The 20,888-nt window shown below is 43.0% G+C and overlaps 1 protein-coding gene across 4 annotated transcripts in view; it reads right to left on the bottom strand.

Annotated features, from left to right (window-relative positions):
* The window catches only part of KLHDC4 (kelch domain containing 4), an 88,377-nt gene extending 71,758 nt beyond the window's left edge, over nt 1-16,619 (bottom strand). Inside the window, exons 1-4 of one of the 4 annotated variants that reach the window (XM_074286255.1) lie at nt 16,337-16,619; nt 12,606-12,697; nt 4,763-4,841; nt 501-599 (exon numbers count right to left, since the gene is read on the bottom strand). In XM_074286255.1, the coding sequence (XP_074142356.1) occupies nt 501-599; nt 4,763-4,841; nt 12,606-12,697; nt 16,337-16,435 (369 nt within the window). In that variant the 5' untranslated portion in view covers nt 16,436-16,619. Of the gene's footprint in view, nt 1-500; nt 600-4,762; nt 4,842-12,605; nt 12,698-16,336 lie in introns of those variants that run through there. The other 3 variants (XM_074286256.1, XM_074286257.1, XM_074286258.1) reach the window with 3 other exon arrangements.
* Nucleotides 16,620-20,888: the final 4,269 nt, after the last annotated feature.

Raw genomic sequence — 20,888 nt, 5'->3', positions numbered from 1 at the left:
TAAAGCAGCAGCCAACGCGTGGATTTACAGAAAGACAGGGGCAGAACACAGGGGATAAGATTTGTGCGCGCACGTGTGTGTGTCTGTATATATACATATATGAGTGGGTGGGTGTAAGTAGGCGGGTCTGTAATTGGGTCCCCCAGGAGAGTACACTGTTGCTGACCACCACTGGAGCCATCACACACAGCATACAGTGGGGCTCTCTCCTGCATCCTTGGTGTCCCAGGAGCCCGACTGCTTCCCGGGCCACACCCTATCTGATCCTCTCTTCTCAGGCTGTTTTAAACTTGTTTCTGAGGTTTAATATCAATTCCCAAACTGATCTAATCTTGAGCCTCAGCAAACACCCTTTCCAATCAACACAATCCCTAAAGCCACTTGGGATATTACCTAATTACCAATTATTACTGTACAGAGTCTATACATCTAGGGTCCCAAGGTGAAGCAATTTTTAAGAATACAAGTGGAATTAGTTAGTAAATCCTGAATTATGTTACCTGATGAGCACAGCGCCTTGGAGGTGGATTGGGGATTTCAACTTTTGTCCAGGTATTCTTTCTAATATTGTAGAAATAGAGTTCGTTGTATAAAAAAGTCTACAGAAAGGAAACAAACAAATATAATTGTTATAGACAATTTCCTTTACGACACAAGATGATTAAAAAAAAATAACAAATCACAGTAAATAAATTTTCCCCTAAAATGAATAACAGGTAAATATCTCCAAAAATAGAGGAATCAAAGTAAGTTACTAAAAATCATAGTCTACATTTAAATCTTAATAGAGCACAAAGCACACCTTATAAATCTTAAAAATTGTACTCAGTTTACACTAAAATCTGACTGTTTCTGAGCAAATTAATTCTTTATTCACTCTCAAGGCCCTCTGGGATGCCCTCTCCTAGTACAGTCAGAGACTTTAAATCCTTTAGAAGGATCTCTAAGGACCACTTTACAGATAAGGAAAATAAAGCTTCAATGTCAAGCCATTTACCCTCAGATGCTCACCCAGCCAGGAGGGGAACTGGGAATTCATACTCCTTACCTCCAAATTTGGCTTGGCTTGCTCCCTATTACACTATGTTGTCTAAAGGAATCAACATTCAGGACCTCAAGTGATAGATGCTATTTTGAATATAGCAAAATTTTGTGTAAGCTGTAACAGTAAAATGTTTTTTGACTTACTTCCTATAAAAAAAGGGAAGGGCACAGACAGAAGCAAGAATAGCTTCCCTAAAATCATTAGACTAGAACCCTCTTCTCCAGGCAGTCTCTCTACACAGAAGAGATTCAAGCCATATATATATATATATATAGATAGTTTAAAATTCTGCTCTGAGTATAAAGGATTGTGAAAATGTTTCTTACCAATAACAAAACTAGGGTAAAAATGCTCTTACAATAGTGTCCCCCACCCCAAAGCTCCATGTGTATTTCAGGGCAAAAGTCAAACATAGGAGAAAAGCTGGCTGCAGGAGTTATGGGAAATGATGGCTGGTTTCTTCATGTGTCCAGGCCGGGTGCAGAAAGCTTCACCAAAGACTAAGGCCATCAGAAGAGAAAGGTAAAGCCCACAGGAAGAGGTAGTAGCAAAAACCAAAATCATAGGATGTCTCAGAAGTAAATGGAATGTTGAGTGAAATGAGCAGAACTAGGAGATCATTATACACTTCAACAACAATACTATATGAGGATGTATCCTGATGGAAGTGGAAATCTTCAACATAGAGAAGATCCAACTCACTTCCAGTTGATCAATGACGGACAGAATCAGCTACACCCAGAGAAGGAACACTGGGAAATGAGTGTAAACTGTTAGCACTACTGTCTTTCTACGCAGGTTACTTACACCTTCGGAATCCAATTCTTAGCATGCAACAACAACAATAAAATTCAGTTCTGCACATATAAATTGTACCTAGGATATATTATAACATATTTAATATGTATGGGAATGAATGCCTGCCATCTAGGAGAGGGGGTGGAAGGAAGGAGGGGAAAAATTTGGAACAGAAGGGAGTACAAGAGATAATGCTGTAAAAAATTACCTATGCATAAGTACTGTCAAAAAAAATGTTATAATTATAAAATTAATTTAAAAAAAAAGAAAAAGAAAAAAAAAAAAGTAAATGGGAGAAGATGGAGGGCATTTACACTTGACTTTGCCCTACGATGCTGTCCAGTTTCCTTTCCTCTTAAAAGACAACATGACTGAACTACAAAGATTAATAGTGAGCAGCAATAGCTGGCACTGGCCAGGGCAACTGAAGATTTACAAAGGGCTCTGCACTGACTCGTGTGAGCCCATCCCGACCTCCCCAACAGCTGCCAGGTATTCCTACGGCACAAGTCTGACCACATTTTCTTGCTCAATAAACAAGCAATGTGGCAAACTCCCTATTGGTAGTTAAGCCTTCAGTGGCCAGTCAGAAAAACAGAAAGAAGACAACAACATAAATGAAAAGAACCACCACAAAACGATCAAGAACGAATGCTACAAAATTTTACGACAATACTAATAGTGCTCTAGCATTTGCAAAGCGCACTACAGATATTGTCTCATTGGATCCCCACAACACCCCTGTTTTTGCATCAAGGTGTACACCCCTCACCATCTCCTCTCAGAGCCCCTTGCTTTCATTATCTCCCACAAGAGGCCTTACCCAATCCCCCAAAAGTTACCTTGTAATATTTCTTATGTCTATAAATGTTGATCTCCCTCAAAATTCTTGAGCGCTCCTGGCAAGTAGCTGCTATTTGATAAATGCTTATGAACTGACTAAAAATAAGTACTAGAGGGTTACTGAAAGCATTTTACAAATGCAGAAAGTAAGAGTCAGAGTCTGGAAGCAGGATTCTAAACTATACCCTTCTCCCCTCTGAGTCCTGGGTCATGCATGCTGCTCCTCAAAAAAAAAAAAAGAAAGAAAGTGAAGGAAAAATGACAATTCAAGTCAAGCAAATGAAAGGATATAAAGCACTTGACAAACCTTAAAGCACCATTTGAATATCAGCGAGCATTTAAGTCAACTCTTGTCTTCCCAGAAATCAGCCAGAGTCAGGATCACCTAAAATCTTTATTCTTGGTCTTTTGCAGTCACAGTCAGGGGATTAGATATAGCAATCTCCACACCACCTTCCTCTCTCTCCACGGCCAGGAGAATGCCTCAATTTCCTCCTCCTACTCCACCCACACAAGTCACTTCCCCTTCTTTGTCCCACCAATCAAGTCAGCACAGAACAAGTGGGGAGGGTCAGCCTTCAAACATGTTATTAGAGAATTGTCCAATTGGCAATTACTCTCACATGCTCCATTATCCAAGTGCATTTGCTCATTTCTAGCCCTTTAGAAGGGACCTGTTGATATCAATGAAAGAAGGAATTCCCCAGTGAGGAAATTCCCTCTCCCAAGGCAGGTAGGCTCTTCTCTGCATCTGGATTTTTGGAGAATTGCCTAAAGCACTGAATGACTTGTGTCAGAGGAGGAATCAAGTCCGGGTCCTCTTGGCTCGGGCTGCTCTCTATCCAATAGGCCACTAGGCCTGGCAGCAGCAGGAATGGGATCCAATCTGTAAAGGCACGGTTGTCAGCTCTAATAGTGGAGGGCCATACGTAAAGAAGAGGAACTAAAGGTCCAAGGGAGAGACTAAAGAAAAGGTCCAACTTTACAGAACAGTAACAGGTGAGAATCAAGGGGCTGATGCTGACACTTCTCCATCTAACAGGTTTTAGGAGGCCCAACAGAGACCCCCAGCGCCTGCTTCTGGTCTGAGCGGCACCAAAGGGCTCCAAACCACTCAAAAAAAAATAAGTAAAAGTATGAAGAACAAGCAACAATCTGCTAGTGTGAAACAAATGTATCCGTGGGTATGCTATTTTTAAAAAAGCAAATCCATCAGGTTACCAGACATTGAAGGTAGAAAACCTGGTGTTTGCCTCCACTAAGACGGGCAGAAGAGCTGGACCCAGCCCTCTTTTGGACTCAATTTGATTTCAAATGAAATAGGGAGTGTCAGCACTGGGGCAAAGTGTGTGATTGCTCAAGTCCTTCATCTTGAACCTGACATGACTACTGAGCCCAGGGGAACTTGGGGAGGCCGATTTCCTGGCTCAGTCTCTTCTGAACTCCAGGAGGAGTTAGTGGGGAACTGCTGAGTCCAGAAGCATGAGGGTCAGACTCTGGGTGAGTGGGCTGAGTGGAAGGAGCACTCACAAAACACCTCAGCCCGTGGATGAAGCCAAAAAGGGGGCCACAGTTTATTATTAGAAACAATCTTATTCAGAGCATCTGAGGGGCCAGCATGAACAACGAATTTTCCTTAAAAATAGCAAACCATTCTCCAACTTCAGGGAGAACACCACCAGCTACGGGTGAAGATGCACACTGGCACTTGTGGATGCCACAAACAACAAGCTGGGAGTTAGTCGGGCAGGGAGAAAACCAACATCAGGAGAAATGAAGACAAAGGGCAGACAGAGTCTGTGACAGTCAAAAGAAATGATTAACTCCTGCAATATTGATGCCGACACAGTCCCTCCCTTAATAGAGCCCAGCTCGACTTGTCAAGGACAGCGGTTCACATTTCTTCTGACAGCTCAGATGGCAAGACAATATGAGAAGGGAATTAAAAGGTTATTTTGTTCTCATTCCGGACAAATGCATATTTCATGATCGCTGTATCAGAGATTCATTTTTACTAAAATGAGACCCATGAAAATGACAGTGAAGAAAAAGAAGACAAAAAAAAGTATACTTTACTTTTTGGCCATTGAAATATTCACCTCCAAAAAGGATTAATTCTTCTTTCTCGGGATGAGAAGACATGGAAGCATTTAACCTGCAAGAGAGACAACAATAAGCGTCACTTCAACATGGACGTGTCAGCTCGGAGACTGGCCTGAATGGGTGCGATGCTGCCTCTTCTCTTTCTCCAGCACGAGCTCAGACATCACCACTGCCATCTCTTTTAAACTCAGGCAAGAGAAAAAAAATGGCTGTATGTAAAACATCTTGACCACCACAGATAGAAGTCACCGCCATTTCCTAATTAGTTGGTCCCCTGGGAAGCATCTCAGTTTAACACATGGACAGGGCTAACAACATAAGGTCCTTAATCCTTACTGATGCCTCTCCCCACCTCCCCAAAGGTAGTTCAACAGAAGCCCATTATTCAAGTCCTTCCTCCTGGCCAGTCTATAAGCATTTGTTACGTTTCTACCACACGCCAGGCTCTATCCAAGCCCTGGGGAGGTGAAGACAAGTCTTCAGTCTTAGCCTACAGTCTAACGGGAGAGAAAAAATGCCAACAGTTTAATTAGAGACAAATTAAAGACAGCCTTTAAAGAATAAAATCTACCCTAGATCCCACCAATGATTGGCTCCCAGGGTCCTTTGCTCAACCTTCTCAACGAACACAAGTCAGAAGCTAAGCTTACCCAAGGGCAGAGCAGCCCCGAGACAATGGGAAAGTTCCAGAGCAGCCTGTCTTGCCCATGGGGCACTGCCCCTCTAGCCACAGGAACCTCTGGGTCACATGGGGGAGCATGGTGGCGAAGAGGGCAGAGACCCATGACCAACCTCAGACCCTTAATGTCCCCACAAGGAATAAAATGGGGGCAATAATGGTACCCACTACCCAAGACTGCTGTCAGGACTGATAAGGCAACACTGGAAAACCACTCAGCGCGGTGCCTGGCCGCAGCAGCCACAACATAAATACCAGCTGCTTTTATCACTGTCCCACCATCAGCCGACAGCTCAGACAGCGACATGAGGCTAGAAGGGAGAGGAGGGTGCCATCTTCTCCCCGCCATCCATGGCCCTTTCCCAAGGCCGCACTGCTAGCCTGGGACCTGCTCTGAGGACTGACAGGGATCAGAGCAAGGGAGGAGGCATACAGGTCAGAGGCTAAAAGGGAGAGCTGGCCCCTTTCCTTCCCCTCACATGTAACAAGAGGGATACACTGGAACCGTCTACCTGGAAGTGCAGCTGGGAAGAGAATGGTCTGCAAACTGCCAAGTGGCTCAATGAGTCATCCTTTTAGCTGGGGCCTAGGACCAGCAGACTGAAAACAAAATGCATCATACAAATTGTAAGAAAAGGAGGAGAGTAAATATCCTGCAGTCTATAAATACCCTTAGAGATCATCTAGTTTTCCCTATACATTGGACAGAAGGGGATTCTGGGGACCATACTGGTGACCTGACGTGTCTGTAGCCGACCAGGTCCTGGCTCTGAGGCCCTTACTGCCCCCAGCCTCACACAAACGTCTCCAAGAGCCCCATCAGGGGCTGCCTTGTGCTTGGTCAGTTGTGCATCTTCTGTTTCCCCCAATGAACAGTAAGTCTTGTATGGGGGCTAAGTGGTTGAAGAATATAACTGGATGACCAAATGCTGTCCTGGCAGAGCGTTACTTCTTACAATGTCAATAAAAAGTAAAAAAAATAAAAGAATCTCATTTCACTATTACCAGGAGAGAAACCAAAGCTGACTGAGAAGTGATTGGTCCAAATACCCATTTTAATAGAAAATGAACTGAGGAGCACTGACTGCATCATTATCAGAAAGCACTCTTATTAAGATGGCTCACTCTCCATCAATGGGAGTTAAATCAATTAGCCTCCTTTGATCTCAGGTTGTTTTCCTTTCTCTTTACCATCTCAATACAGCTTAATACTGTGCCCATAACCAGGGAAGAAAAATTACTTCTACATCGATATCCCAGAAAATAAGGACGACCAGCCCTTCCCCTCTCCTCCTGGGTTTTCATGGCATTGCTCTCCCCAAGCTCCTCTCCCACCTTCCTGGCCACCGCTCAGTTTCATTTGCTAGATTATCATGCATGAATAAAGCATTTAAGAACTACCCATGTGCTAAGGCCTGGGAATACTGACAGAAAATTAACTCAGCCCTGGTCTCAAGAAGCACATTCTAAGGGGGAAGCACATGCAGGAGGTTTCAGCTGGAAAGATTTCTTGACCTGGCAAAGCAGTTATTAACATCTTTTTCCCGTCACTTCCACATATAAAACCAAATCAGCTTCTGATACTGAATCATTTGAGGATGTCAAGGACTTTGAGAACAAGGAGACTTTTCTCTGGTTCTTTGGTCCTTCCCCAGATGATAGCCGAGAGCTGAGCTGGAAGCCCTGCTATTCCCAAGGCCCTGGGGCTCGGGGTTCCTGGCTATCTTCCTCACTCTCAGGGAAGATTGCCTGGCACGTTCTGCTTTCTGTCTCTCTCTCAGGGTTCCCTGCTTACTGCTTTAGCTAGATGGGCCTCCCTGCCCTATGGAGGGCAGCTGGCTGGCACAGGAGCAGTTTCCCTGGATGACGGCTATGAGGGCAGGGCTGGATACAGGACTGATAGTCTGGGAAAGGCTGCCCCTCTCTTGGTGGCAGCTGGCCAGCAGTTGTGGCTGGTGGTGGAGAGGAATTGAGCCACTTCTCTATTTCTAACCCATATTCCAGCCCCTTTGTGAGGATGCACCAGGCTCTGTCCTGGACCTTTCCTCAGAGCACCTTCCCTCAGTGATTTCATTGAGTCCCATGAGCTCTGCAATCTCAACACAGACAAGTCCCAAATCTACACAGCTCTAGACTCTCTGCCACATCCCTGCCCAATCTTATCTCTCATCTTCTGCACTTTTCCAACCTCCTGTCCCCATAGGCTTCTTCTACACATCTTTATTCCCCTTCCTTCCCTTTCCCTCACTTCTCTACTGTTATAAGCAACACAATCCCCCAGTCTGCAACCTCAGAATCATCCCAGATCCTTCCCTTGACCTACTGGTTCTTCCTCTACAACTTCTCATCAATCCCCTTCTGCCCATTCTTCCAGGCCCTCATCATCTCTAATTGGTCTTTGACTCATCCCATAAAATTTTTTTTTCTTTTTCTGAGGCTGGGGTTAAGTGACTTGCTCAGGGTCACACAACTAGGAAGTGTTAAGTGTCTGAGACCAGATTTGAACTCGGGTCCTCCAGAATTCAAGGCTGGTGCTCTATCCACTGCGCCACCTAGCTGCCCCGTCCCATAAACTTTGATATGTTGTCCCACTACTGTCATTTTCTTTGATGAAAACCATTTCTTCTTTAGAATTAGATTATTTAATTTCCAATTAATTTTAATCTATCTTTCCATGGCCCTATGTTACATATAATTTTTATTGCATCAATCTGAAAAAGATGTGTTTAATATTTAGGCCCTTTGAATCTCATTGTGGGGTTTTTAGCCCTAAAACATTCAAGTTTTGTGCAGGTGCCATGTTTCACTGAGAAAAAGATAAATACCTTTCTATCTTCATCTAATTTTCTCCAAAAGTTCTGTAACTTGTCTGAATCTCTGTTCACCCTTTTAACTTCTTTCTTCTGTCATTAGATTTATCTAGTTCTAAGAGAGAGAGAGGTTGAGATTCCCCCCACTAGTAAAGTTTTGCCATCCAATTCTTTCTGTACTTCACTTAACTTCTACCTTAAGAATCTGGATGCTGTATCACTTGGTGCATATATGTTTAGTATTGATATTGTTTTATTGTCTACGGGCCCTTTTAGTGAGATATAATTTCCTTTCTTAGCTCTTTTAATTAGACTTTTGCTTTGTTTAAGATTGCTACCCCCTTTTTTTTTAACTTCAACTAAAGCATAATATATTCTGCTCCAGCACTTTATCTTTACTCTTGTGTGTATTTTCCTGCTTTAAATGTTTCTTGTAAACAACATACTTCTGGTTTTTAATCCACTCTGCTATCCATTTCTATTTTATGGGCAAATTCATCCCATTCACTTTTATAGTTCTGTTGTCTCTAAGTTATAATCCTTCTCTGGGAGGTTTCTTTTCTGTATAATCTTTTCCTCTGTGAGCAGGTTTCTTGGGAGGCTTCTGGAGCCTTCTCCTCCAAAAGTATGGAATTGCTGGACTTGCGAATCCACAGGACATCTTCTCTTTGACTCAATCCAGACTGCCATCCCAACTCAATGTTCCAGTCTAGACTGTGTATTTCCCTGCAAACTATTTCCCCCATTTCTCTTCTCCTTTCACTGTCCTTTCTCACTAGAGTTTGGCTTCTGATCACTACCTCCTGAAGTCTGCCTTCCCTTCTATCAGCCGTCTCTCCCTTTTCTTTCACTTTTCCCCTCCTACTTCCTTATAAGGTAAGATAAATTTCTATACACAATTAAATGTGTATTATTCCTCTTAGTCAAATCCAATGAGAATAAGATTCAAACAATGATCTCTCATATTGTTTTTTTTCTTTTATCTTTTTTTTTTTGGCTGAGGCAACTAGGGTTAAGTGACTTGCCCAGGGTCACATAGCTAGGAAGTGTTAAGTGTCTGAGGCCAGATTTGAACTCAGGTCCTCCTGACTTCAGGACTGGTGCTTTATCCACGGCGCCACCTAGCTGCCCGATCCCTTGTATTGTTATAGGTCTTTCATGTCTCTCCATGTGATAAAATTTACCTCATTCTCTCCCTTTCCTCTTCTCCCAGTACTCTTTTTACATTTAATTGTTTTTAATATCATCACATCAAAGCGAACTTATATCCATACCCTCTATTGCCACATAATGCTTCTAACTGCCCTAACAGAGATTAAGTTCTCAAGAATTACAAGTATTGCCTTTCTATCCATCTAGAGCAGCACCTGTTGCCTCTACCGAGATGTTGATGCCTAAGAAGAACGGAACTGCCATCTGTGGACTCCCTTTTATAGAGGGAGTAATGGTAGCCAAGAAAAATGTCCACATGCCAAAGCACCCTGAGCTGGTGACAAGAAGGTGCCCAAGCACCATGTCATGAAGGCCATGTAATCTCTGTTCAGGAGCAGTTTGCAGCTGGTACCTCACCAATGAGGGCATTCAGTACCTCTAAGACCACCTTCACCTGCCCCCTGAGATTGTGCCTGCCATGCTGCAGAAGTCCTAAGGCAGGAAGGTCAAGGCCTAAAGGTCTGGAGGATGAGTGGCCTGCCCAACTTAATTCGGGGTGCAGCTGACAGACATACAGATAAAGTGATACTCCCCCTGGGGTTGACGAGAAGGCTGGGGAGAGGGGATCAGCAGCAGAATTCCAATTTAGAGGTGAATCTGGCTGTGGCTGTGATCAACCTCCTCAACAAAAACTGTAGAGATGTTTCTTACTGAATAAAACTGGGGGAGGAAAAAAGGAATTATAAGTATCATCTTCCCATGTAGGGATATAAACAGTTTAATCTTAATGAAGAACAAGTTTGTTTTCTCTTTTCTAAGCTTTCTTAAGCTTCTCTTGAGACTTGTACTTGAAGATCAAATTTTCTATTCAGTCTGTTTTTTTTAATCAGGAAAATTTGGAAGCCCTATTTCATTGAATATCTATCTTTCCCCTCTAAAAGATTATGCCCAATTTTGCTGGTTGTTAATTCTTAGTTGTGACAAAAGCTTCTTTGCCTTCCAGAAGATTATATTCCTTAGTCCTGTGTAATCCTACCTGTGGCTCCTTAATATTTGAACTGTTTCTTTCTGGATGCTGGCAGTACTTTCTCTTGATCAGAAAATTTTGGCTAGAATATTCCTTGGAGTTTTCACTTAGGAGTCTCTTTCAGGAGGTGATTAGTGGATTCTTTCAAGGCCTTGTTTCCCTCTGGTTCTAGGACATCAGGGCAATTTTCCTTATCAATTTCTTGAAAGCTGCTGTCCAGGCTCTTTTTTTGATCATGGATTTTAGGTAGTTCAAGAATTCTTTAATTATCTTTTCTGGATCTATTTTCTAGGTTAGTTCCTACCCCCCCCCCCAATGAGGGAACATTTTAACATTTAACTTCCATTGATTTATTCCTTTGATTTTGTTTGACTGATTTTTGATGTCTCACAAAATCATTATCTTCCACTTGCCCAATTCTAATTTTTGAGGAATTACTTTCTTTAATTAGCTTCTGTAACTCCTTTTCCATTTGGCCAATTATATTTTTTAAGGAGTTGTTTTCTTCAGTTGATTTTTTTCCCCCATTTGACCAACTGTATTTTTTAAGAACGGTTTTCTTCAATTTTTGTCTTTCCTTTTCCAAACTGCTGACTTGCTTTTGCATACCGTTTCTTTTCCTAATTTTTCTTCTACCTCTCCTATTTGTTTTATGAAATCTTTTGGAGCCCTTCCAGAAGGCTTTTTGGTCTTGAGACCAATTCATACTCCTGTTTGAGGTTTCATATGTAGGATTTAGGTATTACTGCCTCCTCTGAATTAGTGCTTAGATTATCCTTATCACCATAGGCAGGGCCCTTCAGGTTGAATGGGTGGGAAGATTTGTCCATGGTCACAAGGCTTCATCAGTCAGGATTCCTCTGGATAAGCAGGGAGAAGGCCTGGGCTCCAAAACTGATGCAATACACCACCCTGAGACCCTGGCCCTTCCAGCACTTCCAGCACTGCCCCGGGCAGCCAGGAGTATGCTCAGAATTTGGGGTGCACCCACCAAGGCAGGCTGAAGGCTAAGCTTCCCCACTGCCTAACCCAGATGCTGAAAGGCAGAAGCCTCCCCCAGGAATCCCAAGAAGCTTCAGGGGTGCCTTCAGCTGCTTCACTCTAGGCCTCTGATTAGGTGATAATTAAATCTGCTCCACCTGAGGCTCTCAAGCCTGGCAGACACAGGAAAGGCCTCCAGGGCTTCAGTCCTGTTTTGCATTCAGACCTGTCACATGCCATCCAGGGACACTAAGTTCTTCTTAAATCTCCCAGTTCATAGAAGCAAAGCAGGCGGTTCCATCTGCCTAACATGGGAGCATGGGTCTACAACACAAGCTAAGTGACTGTGGGCAAGTCCACGCACCTGCCTCAGTTTCCTCATCTGCAACAAAGGGACAAAAACATATCACCTCCCACACCAGGCTGATGGGAGGCAAGTGTTCTGTAACCTTCCCCCCATCTTGGGGAAATGGGGGTTTTATTATTTGCTGTGGCTGAGCACAGACTGCTAACGAGTCTTCTGTCTTCCTCAACTCACTTATAAAGACTCAAATCACCAAAAAAAATAACCAGGATTCAGAAATCAGCAATGCTCAAAACTGTGTGCTTTGTTACTTGGAAATTCTATAAACAGTTTTGGATTGTTACCAGCCAATAAAGATACCCATTTAAGATGGCTTATACACAATGCATTTTTTAATTATAATTGCCCCTTTCACCTAAGGATTTAAGGCATTTTTTGAACAAGCACAGGAAAAAACCCTCCTTGATTTCCACATCATTTTATGTTTCTAAAATGCCTCTGATGGGATAAGGGGAGGGCCTGTAGCCCCTGTTCTTTCCTTTAAATGTTAAATGTTGGAAAATGAGACAGGTGCTTTTGGCACAATTTCCCCCCTATTGAGCATTTGTACTGTGAGACTCGATATTTCCATGTAACTACATGACAACTGAACTAAATTTCCTCACACTCTCTCTGGTGGTACAGAAGGGAGTGGAAATAAGCCCACTGGAGCTGATTCTGCACAGCAGGTTCTCTGTAATATCCAAATTGCTTGATCATTTAGGAAAACATTATGTCAATAGTCAGTGTATTATTCCAATTTCCACAATGGAAGTAAATATTTGCTGAGCATTCTAAAGGTGAGAGCCGCCCTGCTTTCTTACCTCGGTGAAGGTGGGGGGCACGGCGTCTCCGTGACCTGGGTCTTTTTGGCATCTAATGTCTGAAATTGTGCTATCAAAGCTTCCAGGTCCTCCTAAGAAGGAAGAAGTCAAAGGTAAGTATTTATTCCTATTTAATCATAAGAAATTATACTTCCCTTGGTCTAATCCTCTTTCTGACTTTAAGTGTGACTTTATTAGGGAAGGCTGGTTTCCTAGTCGAGGAGGCCTGGGTAGCAGTCCTGCCTGCCACATCCTGGGCCACTCTGGGGTGCATCATCATCATCATCAGCGGCAAAGCACATACAAATCTAACCTGCGAAGGCTTCTTCCCTTTCAAGTTCCTTAGACCAATGAAATCGCCGGGCCAGTTTCTGTCTCTATCCCCTGACTAGGGGGAGACACATAAATATACAGACAAATTTTAAATAAATTTTTTAAACTATTTAAAACACTGACATTTTGGAAATAATTGATGAGTAATGGGATGCACTAGGCACTTAATAAGTTCCTGCTAAAAGAGACGGGAGGAAGGAGTTCCTGGAACACTAGGGAACACTGCACAAAACGTCAGATTTTTAAATGTACTGATTGATTTTATTCATTTTTTTTCCTCTTCTATCTTTGAAAGAAATTCTTTATTATATGGAATGGCTCTTGGGGGGAGGCAGAGATGGGGAAATTTAAGTAACATGCAAATAAAAGATGGAAATAAAAATTTACTTTTAAAAAACCACTTAATTGCTCAAAAAATAAAACAGCTGAATTGAGCTCATCAAAATCCTTGAGCAAATGGAAAATTCTTCCCCAAATCTGTAGCCTACTCTGATAAAATGCCGTCTATCTGTATATACACATATACCTATCTGTTCGTATGCCCCAGCAAAAGTATTTCAATCTCCTGGGTCCTCCTCCTGTATATGCAGTGTGGGCAGTCAAGAACTGTGGCCCTCCAGCAGACAATGGGTGTAATAAGAGGTACAGTCTCCACGCCAGGTTGTGGCCTTTAAAAGCAGCCTCTCTGTTATCCACCAAGCCTCGACCCCAGAGCCCTCCTCTCCTGCCTCTCCATCACTCCTGTCCTTCCTGGGACCGCCAGGCTCATTGCCCTTCATTTACCCACCCATCTCCCAGTCCTGAATGAATCCAAGTTTATCTACTACAAATTTACGTCACAAAAACCTATGATGGACCTTCACCACTGTTCGGTCGACAAGGACTTAGAAAGCACTGAGTGCCTGAGTTCTTCCTAGGTGATGGGAAAAGAAGGAGAGAGGGAAGGAGGGGGGAATAGGGAGGGAAAAGTAGAGAGGGAGGGAGGGAGGGAAGGAGAGGAAAGTGAAAGAAAGAGGAGAGAGGAGAAAGGAGAGGAAGAGAGAGAGAGGAAAGACACACACAGAGACAGGAAAGACACAGAAAGACAGAGAGACAGACAGAGAGAGAGAGAGAGACAAAGGGAGGGAAGGAGAGGGACAAGGTGGGGGGGGGGGGGAGGAGAAAGAGGTAGAAGAAGAGAGAGACAGAGATAGACAGAAGGAGGAGAAGTTGCCTCTGCAGCCACTCAAGTAGCACAGATGAAAGCCCCTCTCTGTGCCAGGCCCAATGGCCAGTGCAGAAGCACCAGTCTGGGGGGCTCAGCCCATTCCTTCTAACAGTTGCCTGCCTGCTGCCCTGCTCTCCCAAACCCCCTGGCACATGGGCCCACTCCACCCCCCCATGCCTCTTTACCCACCCTGGGCTCCCTTCTCCTCTTGGGGCTCCCCAATCCCCGCCCCATCTCCTCCTGTCAAGCCCCAGCACCATCTGTCCCTCTAAACCCGCTCCCTTCCTGGCTTCTTTGACCAAAATCTAGGGTGATCTCTGCCCCCGTCCTGCTCCCTCTAAGGCCACTGCCCTCATCCCTGCCACAAACCCCCTCACCTCCCACTGACCGTGTTCCTGGAGCTGCTGCCCACCACAGCGCAGCGCCCTCTTAGCCCCCAAATCACCTTCCTAAAGTCACGCTGACCCTGCTGGTTCAACTTTAGTCGTTTCCATCTAGGATCAAAGGCCCTTCCTAACCTTACTCTACCATATATTCTGATATCTATATGTGTATTAAAAACATATATGTGTGTGTGTATATATGTATCTATCTTATGTATATATATAATATATATATAAAATAAATGCCCCCATGTAAATACATACACAGATACATGTACATATAGATGCCTGCACATATATGCAGATATCTAACTGCATTATGTATGTGCACATATACACTTAAGTAAATAATCACAAATATATATGTGCATAAACATGCATATCTACAAATATAGAAATATATCTAAGTATGTTATGTGTGTGAATGGGCACGTCTGTACGTGTACACAAGTGTATATTTGCACATAAAGACACATATATACTTATATCTAAGTGTATTATGTCTAAGTATTTATGCACTTAAGTAAGTATACATACACAAGTATTTTTGAGCATAAGCATACATATATACACATATACAAATATGTAAGTGTTTTGTGTTAAATATGCATATATATACACATGTTACAACTATATTTACATCTAAGAGTATTACACGTGTAGACATACACACAAGTGTATATGCGGATATACATATATAAGTATACACAAGTAAGTGTGTAGTTATACACACATGGGTATACATATATACACATACACACGAATACATGTGTGTATATATACATAAATATATCTACTTATAAGTGCATTATGTGTAGATATACACACATAAGTACAAACACAAGTGTCTGTGCACATGCATAAACACACATACAGACCTCCACACATTTCTATCTAAATGTATTATGTGTATATACACACAATTGTAAATATGCCGATATACACACATAATTAGCATATGATTAAGCACACACACATGCATGTCCATTATATGTGTGGATATATTTACATGTACACATACACACAAGCACACTATGTATTACACGGTTTTGAGTGACACTGACGCGCGCGCGCACACACAGGACTGCACTGGGATCTTGGCTCTCCCTCAGTAACATGTGACCTCCGGAGGGCAGGGCCTGCAGGGCCTGCTTTGGCTGGGCCTTTCCTCGGGCCCAGCGCCTGGGCTCACAAAGATGCGGGGATGAAGCTCTTTTTGCACCTGGGGAAACCGAGGCAGGCAGAGGCTAACCTCGGTTTGCTCGCTCTCTCCCCGTTAGAGCGTAAGCTCCCTGCGGGTAAAGGCTGAGTCCGCGAAGCTTTCTCAGCCATTTAAAGTGCTGGGGGGAGGGGGAGAGAAATCCGAGAGGTTGTGACTCGCCCAGGGTTTCCGGTTCGGAATGTTCTGCCCACAATTACAACGATTTCCATTTTTGGAGAATTTTCAGATTTACCACCAGGTGGGCGGTACGAGGGGGTTTGGACAACTGCCCGGGCTGGCGGCCTCGGGGCAAACTCGAACCCGGGCCTCGGATGCCAGACGTGACTCGGGAGTCGGGAAGGCGCGGGTTTAATTCCTGCCTCACACAGCACTGGCGCCGCCCGGGCAGATCGCTGCCCGCTCTCGGCCTCAGTTTTCCCTCTGTGGAAGGGGTACGACAGTGAGAGCAGAGCTCCGCAGGCCTCCTGTGAGCCTGAATAAGGTGCTTTCCGTACGCCTGACAGACTTTTACGGGGTTTAACGGGCCAGGCCCGTGAGAGCTGAGGAGCCCAGGCCCCGGGTCCCGGTCCCGCGGGGCCCCGGTTACCTCCTCCTTCTTGGAGCGCTTGGAGACTTTTCTCTCCATCTTGGCGGCGGTCTTCTCGGCCCCCTTCACCTTCTTCTCTTTCTTGTTCTTCTTGCCCATTTTCCCGCCCTAGCAAGCCGCCGCCGCGCCTAAAGGTGAAAAAGCTGGGGCCACGCCCCCCGCCGCAGCCTCCCCACGCCGCGCTCTCTCCACGCGAGGCAGCCAGGAAGAGAGACAGTAAAACTCACATGGCAACACAAACGTCACTTCCTGTCACGTGTCTTCTTTGAGTTTACTTCCGCCTTGAAAGAGCCACGAAGAGGAGAGTGATTTACAGTTACTCCTCGAGAGGGGAGAATTGCGAAGAGCGCCCCCTACGAGCTAGGGGGTCTCTCAGCAGTCAAATGAGCTTTCTTCCCCTCCCAATGCCCTTTCCGAGCTTAGAGATGAGAGAGCATCCGCAAGTGACTTTTCATTGCTGCTTCTCTCACCAATTTAATGTCTTAATTTGTGACACAGGAAAGCTTCAGAATTTTCACATTTTCATTCCATACCAGAACTCCCAAAGGATTCTGCAGACAGAGGATGTAACATCCCAACTTCTGTCTCTAAAGGATGCTCAGGAGACTGGTAAGCTTTTGGGTGATCACGTATGTCACAGTGATTTACGTGAGGGCGTGATGCTCATTACTGGGAGGAAAGAGAATAGAACATTAAAAATGCGACCGGAGACCAAAAATAGAAGGAAGATTAAGTCCCAAATTCTATTTTAGTGAAATTCACATTTTAGAGCCTGGTGCATTATCCTAGCTCTAATACATCATTGCCTGAGTGTGTGCACATTTGTGGGATCAGTCATCCCTGCTGTCTGTGAGCAAAGCCCAAAAAAAGGGGGGAAATCTGTTGGTAATAACGGGTTGAATATAAATATTATCTCATTTTATTATACCCTCAAAGGCCAGTGCTATTATTATCTCCATTTTACAGATGGGGAAACTGAGGTTAAATGACTTGCCCAAGATCATATATCTAGAATCTAAGGTCAGAGTTGAACTGAGTGGAGCCTTGGTGTTGAATGGATAATTGATGTCCTGTTTCAGGACAGTTAATATTGATCGATTGATAATCAATTTGCTTTGTTGTTCATCCTTTCTTTGAAGAGGACCAATGGCATCAGGAGGGCAGTGTCTTGACTTGCAAGTAAATTGGATTTAAGTGAGGCAGGGCTATGCAAAGTCATCAGCCCCGCTCTTTCCTCCAGAGTCAACGCCAATTTTAGTAACTATGTGAAGGAGCCAAGGAAGGAAGGAGAGACCAGAGTCAGAGAGACACATTAGGGATTTTGACAATAGTGTATGGAAGAATGGTGGCTTTTTATAAGTAGAGAAACAGGGATGGACGAGAGAGATGCATCCTCAGACCTTGGCAAACGATTGGCTATGCATTTACAAGTGAGAAGTGTAATAATGAATCAATACGTGAGGAATTGCAGCAGTGGAGATCTAGATTATCTAGCATAAATTTGTAGTGGGCCTGGCATTGGTTGTGTGTGAGTGTGTGTTTTTTTTTCTAAGTGTCACTCAACAATAAGACTGGAGACCATTGGTGGTGGGGATAAGTCAAAGTTGGAGTTCAGAAAAGAATGAGAAATGATAGATAGGGAAGCAAGGATAGAGAACATCATTAAGGATAGAGAAACACATTAAGGTGAAATAATTATAAAATAAGATTGCAAAAGGAGAAAAATGAAGCCAGAATAAAGTCAATGGACTCCATAAGCTGGAAGAGTAAAAGTGATTGAAAGGCTCACTTGGGATAAATAGTAGGGTTGAAGGCACAGGAAAGCTAAGGGAACAATGGAAGGACAGTTTGGGGTCAGATAGAGAAAAGTCAGATTTGTGGATACCGAGGTAGAGTAATTGTGAGTGAGGAGATTAGAGGTAAGTTCATTCTCGTATGTAGCTAAGATGGAGTGAAGTCATTGGAAGTGAGAAGGAGAATAAATAAATGTGTTTGAAGAAAGTAGCAATACATATATGGAAGTCCCCAAGGATAAAGGCAGAGATTAGGTTAGAGTAGGAGCCAAAGACCTACTCCTTTGAGAAAGTGGATTCTGATAGGTAACTGCCACTGGGATATGAATACCATAACAAATCTGGGTGCTGAAGGATAGTCAAAAAGAAAAGCACTGGGCCTGGAGTCAGGAACACTCATCTTCCTGAGTTCGAATCCAACCTCAGACACTTATTAGTTGTATGACTCTATGCAAGTCACTTCACCCTGTTTTGCCTCAGTTTCCTCATCTGTAAAATGAGCTGGAGAAGGAAATGGCAAACCACTCCAGTATCTTTGCCAAGAAAACCAAATGTGGTCATAAAGAGCTGAGCAATTGGACTGAATAAAAGGAAGGAAGTACCTGTATCCAAATCTAGGTCTCCATTCCAAGCTCTATCTGTAGATCTGATTGGATTACTTTGCACTGCTGACATCACACCCCTACTCCCAGTTCCTTAAGACTGCTGATACTTTTCAAAGTGACCAGGATGTCTGTCACCATGGTGCCAGGAAGCACCATGGAAGCACCAGAAAGCCTCTCAGAAGCTCTGCCCTATGGCCATATGCTAAATCTTCCTCCCTCCCTTCCTCTTCCCCTAGGTGACATTTACCTTACAGCAAATGCTGCCATAAGGAAACATCATTCATTTTTCTAGTGAGACTGACAGAGGCTTGGTACTTGGAGCATTTAAGACTAGTCTGTGAGCCAACAAGTCTTTATTAAAGGTTTACTGTGTTCCAGGGACTAAGCAAAGAAAGGTAAAAACAGCCTCTGCTTTCCAAGCCCTCACATTTTAATGTACATATAAGATAAGAGCCAGAGTAAACTGGAAATCATCTTGGAGGAAAGGTGTGGAAGGATTGGAAGCCCAAGTCTTCTGGGCTTCTGAAAATTCCTTTCATCTTTTTCTTCGACTTCAAGTACAGAAAGCATGTCTTCCCCCTCCTCCTATACATAAACTCTGTTACATAATTACCCCCCCCTCAAACACACAATCTGTGAATTTTTCTTAAGATGGGGACAAACACATCCTGTACAACCCTTCCCTTTTCTCCTGTCACCTCCCACCATACCTCTAGTAACTAGTATCTGACCATACAAATTGTTCCAGTGCTTTGGTAAGCCTCAAGAATACATTGGGAACTTCATTGTTTGTGGAGTTGTGAACTTACCCAATCATTCTAGAGATCAATTTGGAATTATGGCCAGAAAACTATAAAATTGTGCATTCCCTTTGATCCCCAATACTACCACTGGATATGTATCTCAAAGAGTTTAGTCATAAGAAGAGGAAAAGAACTGACATGTACAAGAATATTTATATTTTGTGGTGGGAAAGATTTGGAAATTGAGGGAATGCCCATCAATTGGAGAATGGTTGAACAAGTTGTGGTATATGAATCGGATGGAATGCTACTGTGCTGTAAGAAATCACGAGCAGGTCAATTTCAGAAATATTTAGAAAGATTTACACTAACCGATGCAGAGTGAAGTGACCAGGATACATAGTAACAGCGCACTATTGTGGGATGATCAACTATGACTTTTTTAGCAAAAGGCTCATGATGGAAAATGCTATCCACATTCAGAGAAAAAAGTATGTAGTTTGAAGCAGACTGTTTTCACTTTCTTTGGGTTTCTCTTTTTATAGTTTTTCCTTTTGTTCTGTTCTTTCACAACATGATTAATATAGAAATGTGTTTTACATGATTAATGTAATAGGAAAAAATTTTGTAATTAAAAATCTTATTTAAAAAGAACACTGAAAATAGTTTTATATACGTGGAAAAAAAACAATATATACATAAAAAATTCAAAATTAAGTAACAGTTTAATAAATGCATCAGGAACACTGTAGGGGAGTAATGCAAGTTGTTTGCCTTTGCTAGCAAAATCTTGTCCTCTCCACACCAGCAAAGACCCAGAAAACTAAGGAAGATGACACTAAAAACATTGCTTGTTAATCCATTGCATACACTGCAAGTGAGAAAACAAGTTATAATTCCATATAAGGAATGTCCATTTGATTAATAGATAGCCAATGTGTGAGTTGTAGGAAAAGCACCAGACTTGGTGTTAGGATTCATTTCAACTCAGCAAACATTTCTGAGTCTTAGTGTGATCTCAAGCAAATGATTTCTCTCTAGGTGTCAATTTCCCCATTTGTAAAGAAAATGAACTATCTGATCTCTCAAAATTCTTCCAGCTTTCATATTCTATTACTCATCAGATGAGCCTTTTAGCAATGAATTTATCTTGTGGCTAAAAATAATACCTGAATCCTAACCCAGGCTGAAATTTTGCCCAATTCTTGCATTTGATTCAAAGAGACACTGGCATCTAAATGTATATGATTCAGTGCAAGTTCATCCTAACTATTGAAAAGAAAAAAGTGAACAACTAGAAATCTATTACCCAAAGTTGACAGATCCATAGTATCATTTTTATATTTAAAGAACAATTCATTAATATTGGAACAACCAAGTGGTGCAGTGGGTAGAGTGCTGAACCTAGAGC

Source organism: Sminthopsis crassicaudata, chromosome 2, assembly GCF_048593235.1.
Source record: "Sminthopsis crassicaudata isolate SCR6 chromosome 2, ASM4859323v1, whole genome shotgun sequence".
Classification (NCBI taxonomy): domain Eukaryota; kingdom Metazoa; phylum Chordata; class Mammalia; order Dasyuromorphia; family Dasyuridae; genus Sminthopsis; species Sminthopsis crassicaudata.
The sequence above is the reverse complement of the archived record's forward strand: the minus strand, read 5'-3'. Positions and strand labels throughout refer to the sequence as shown.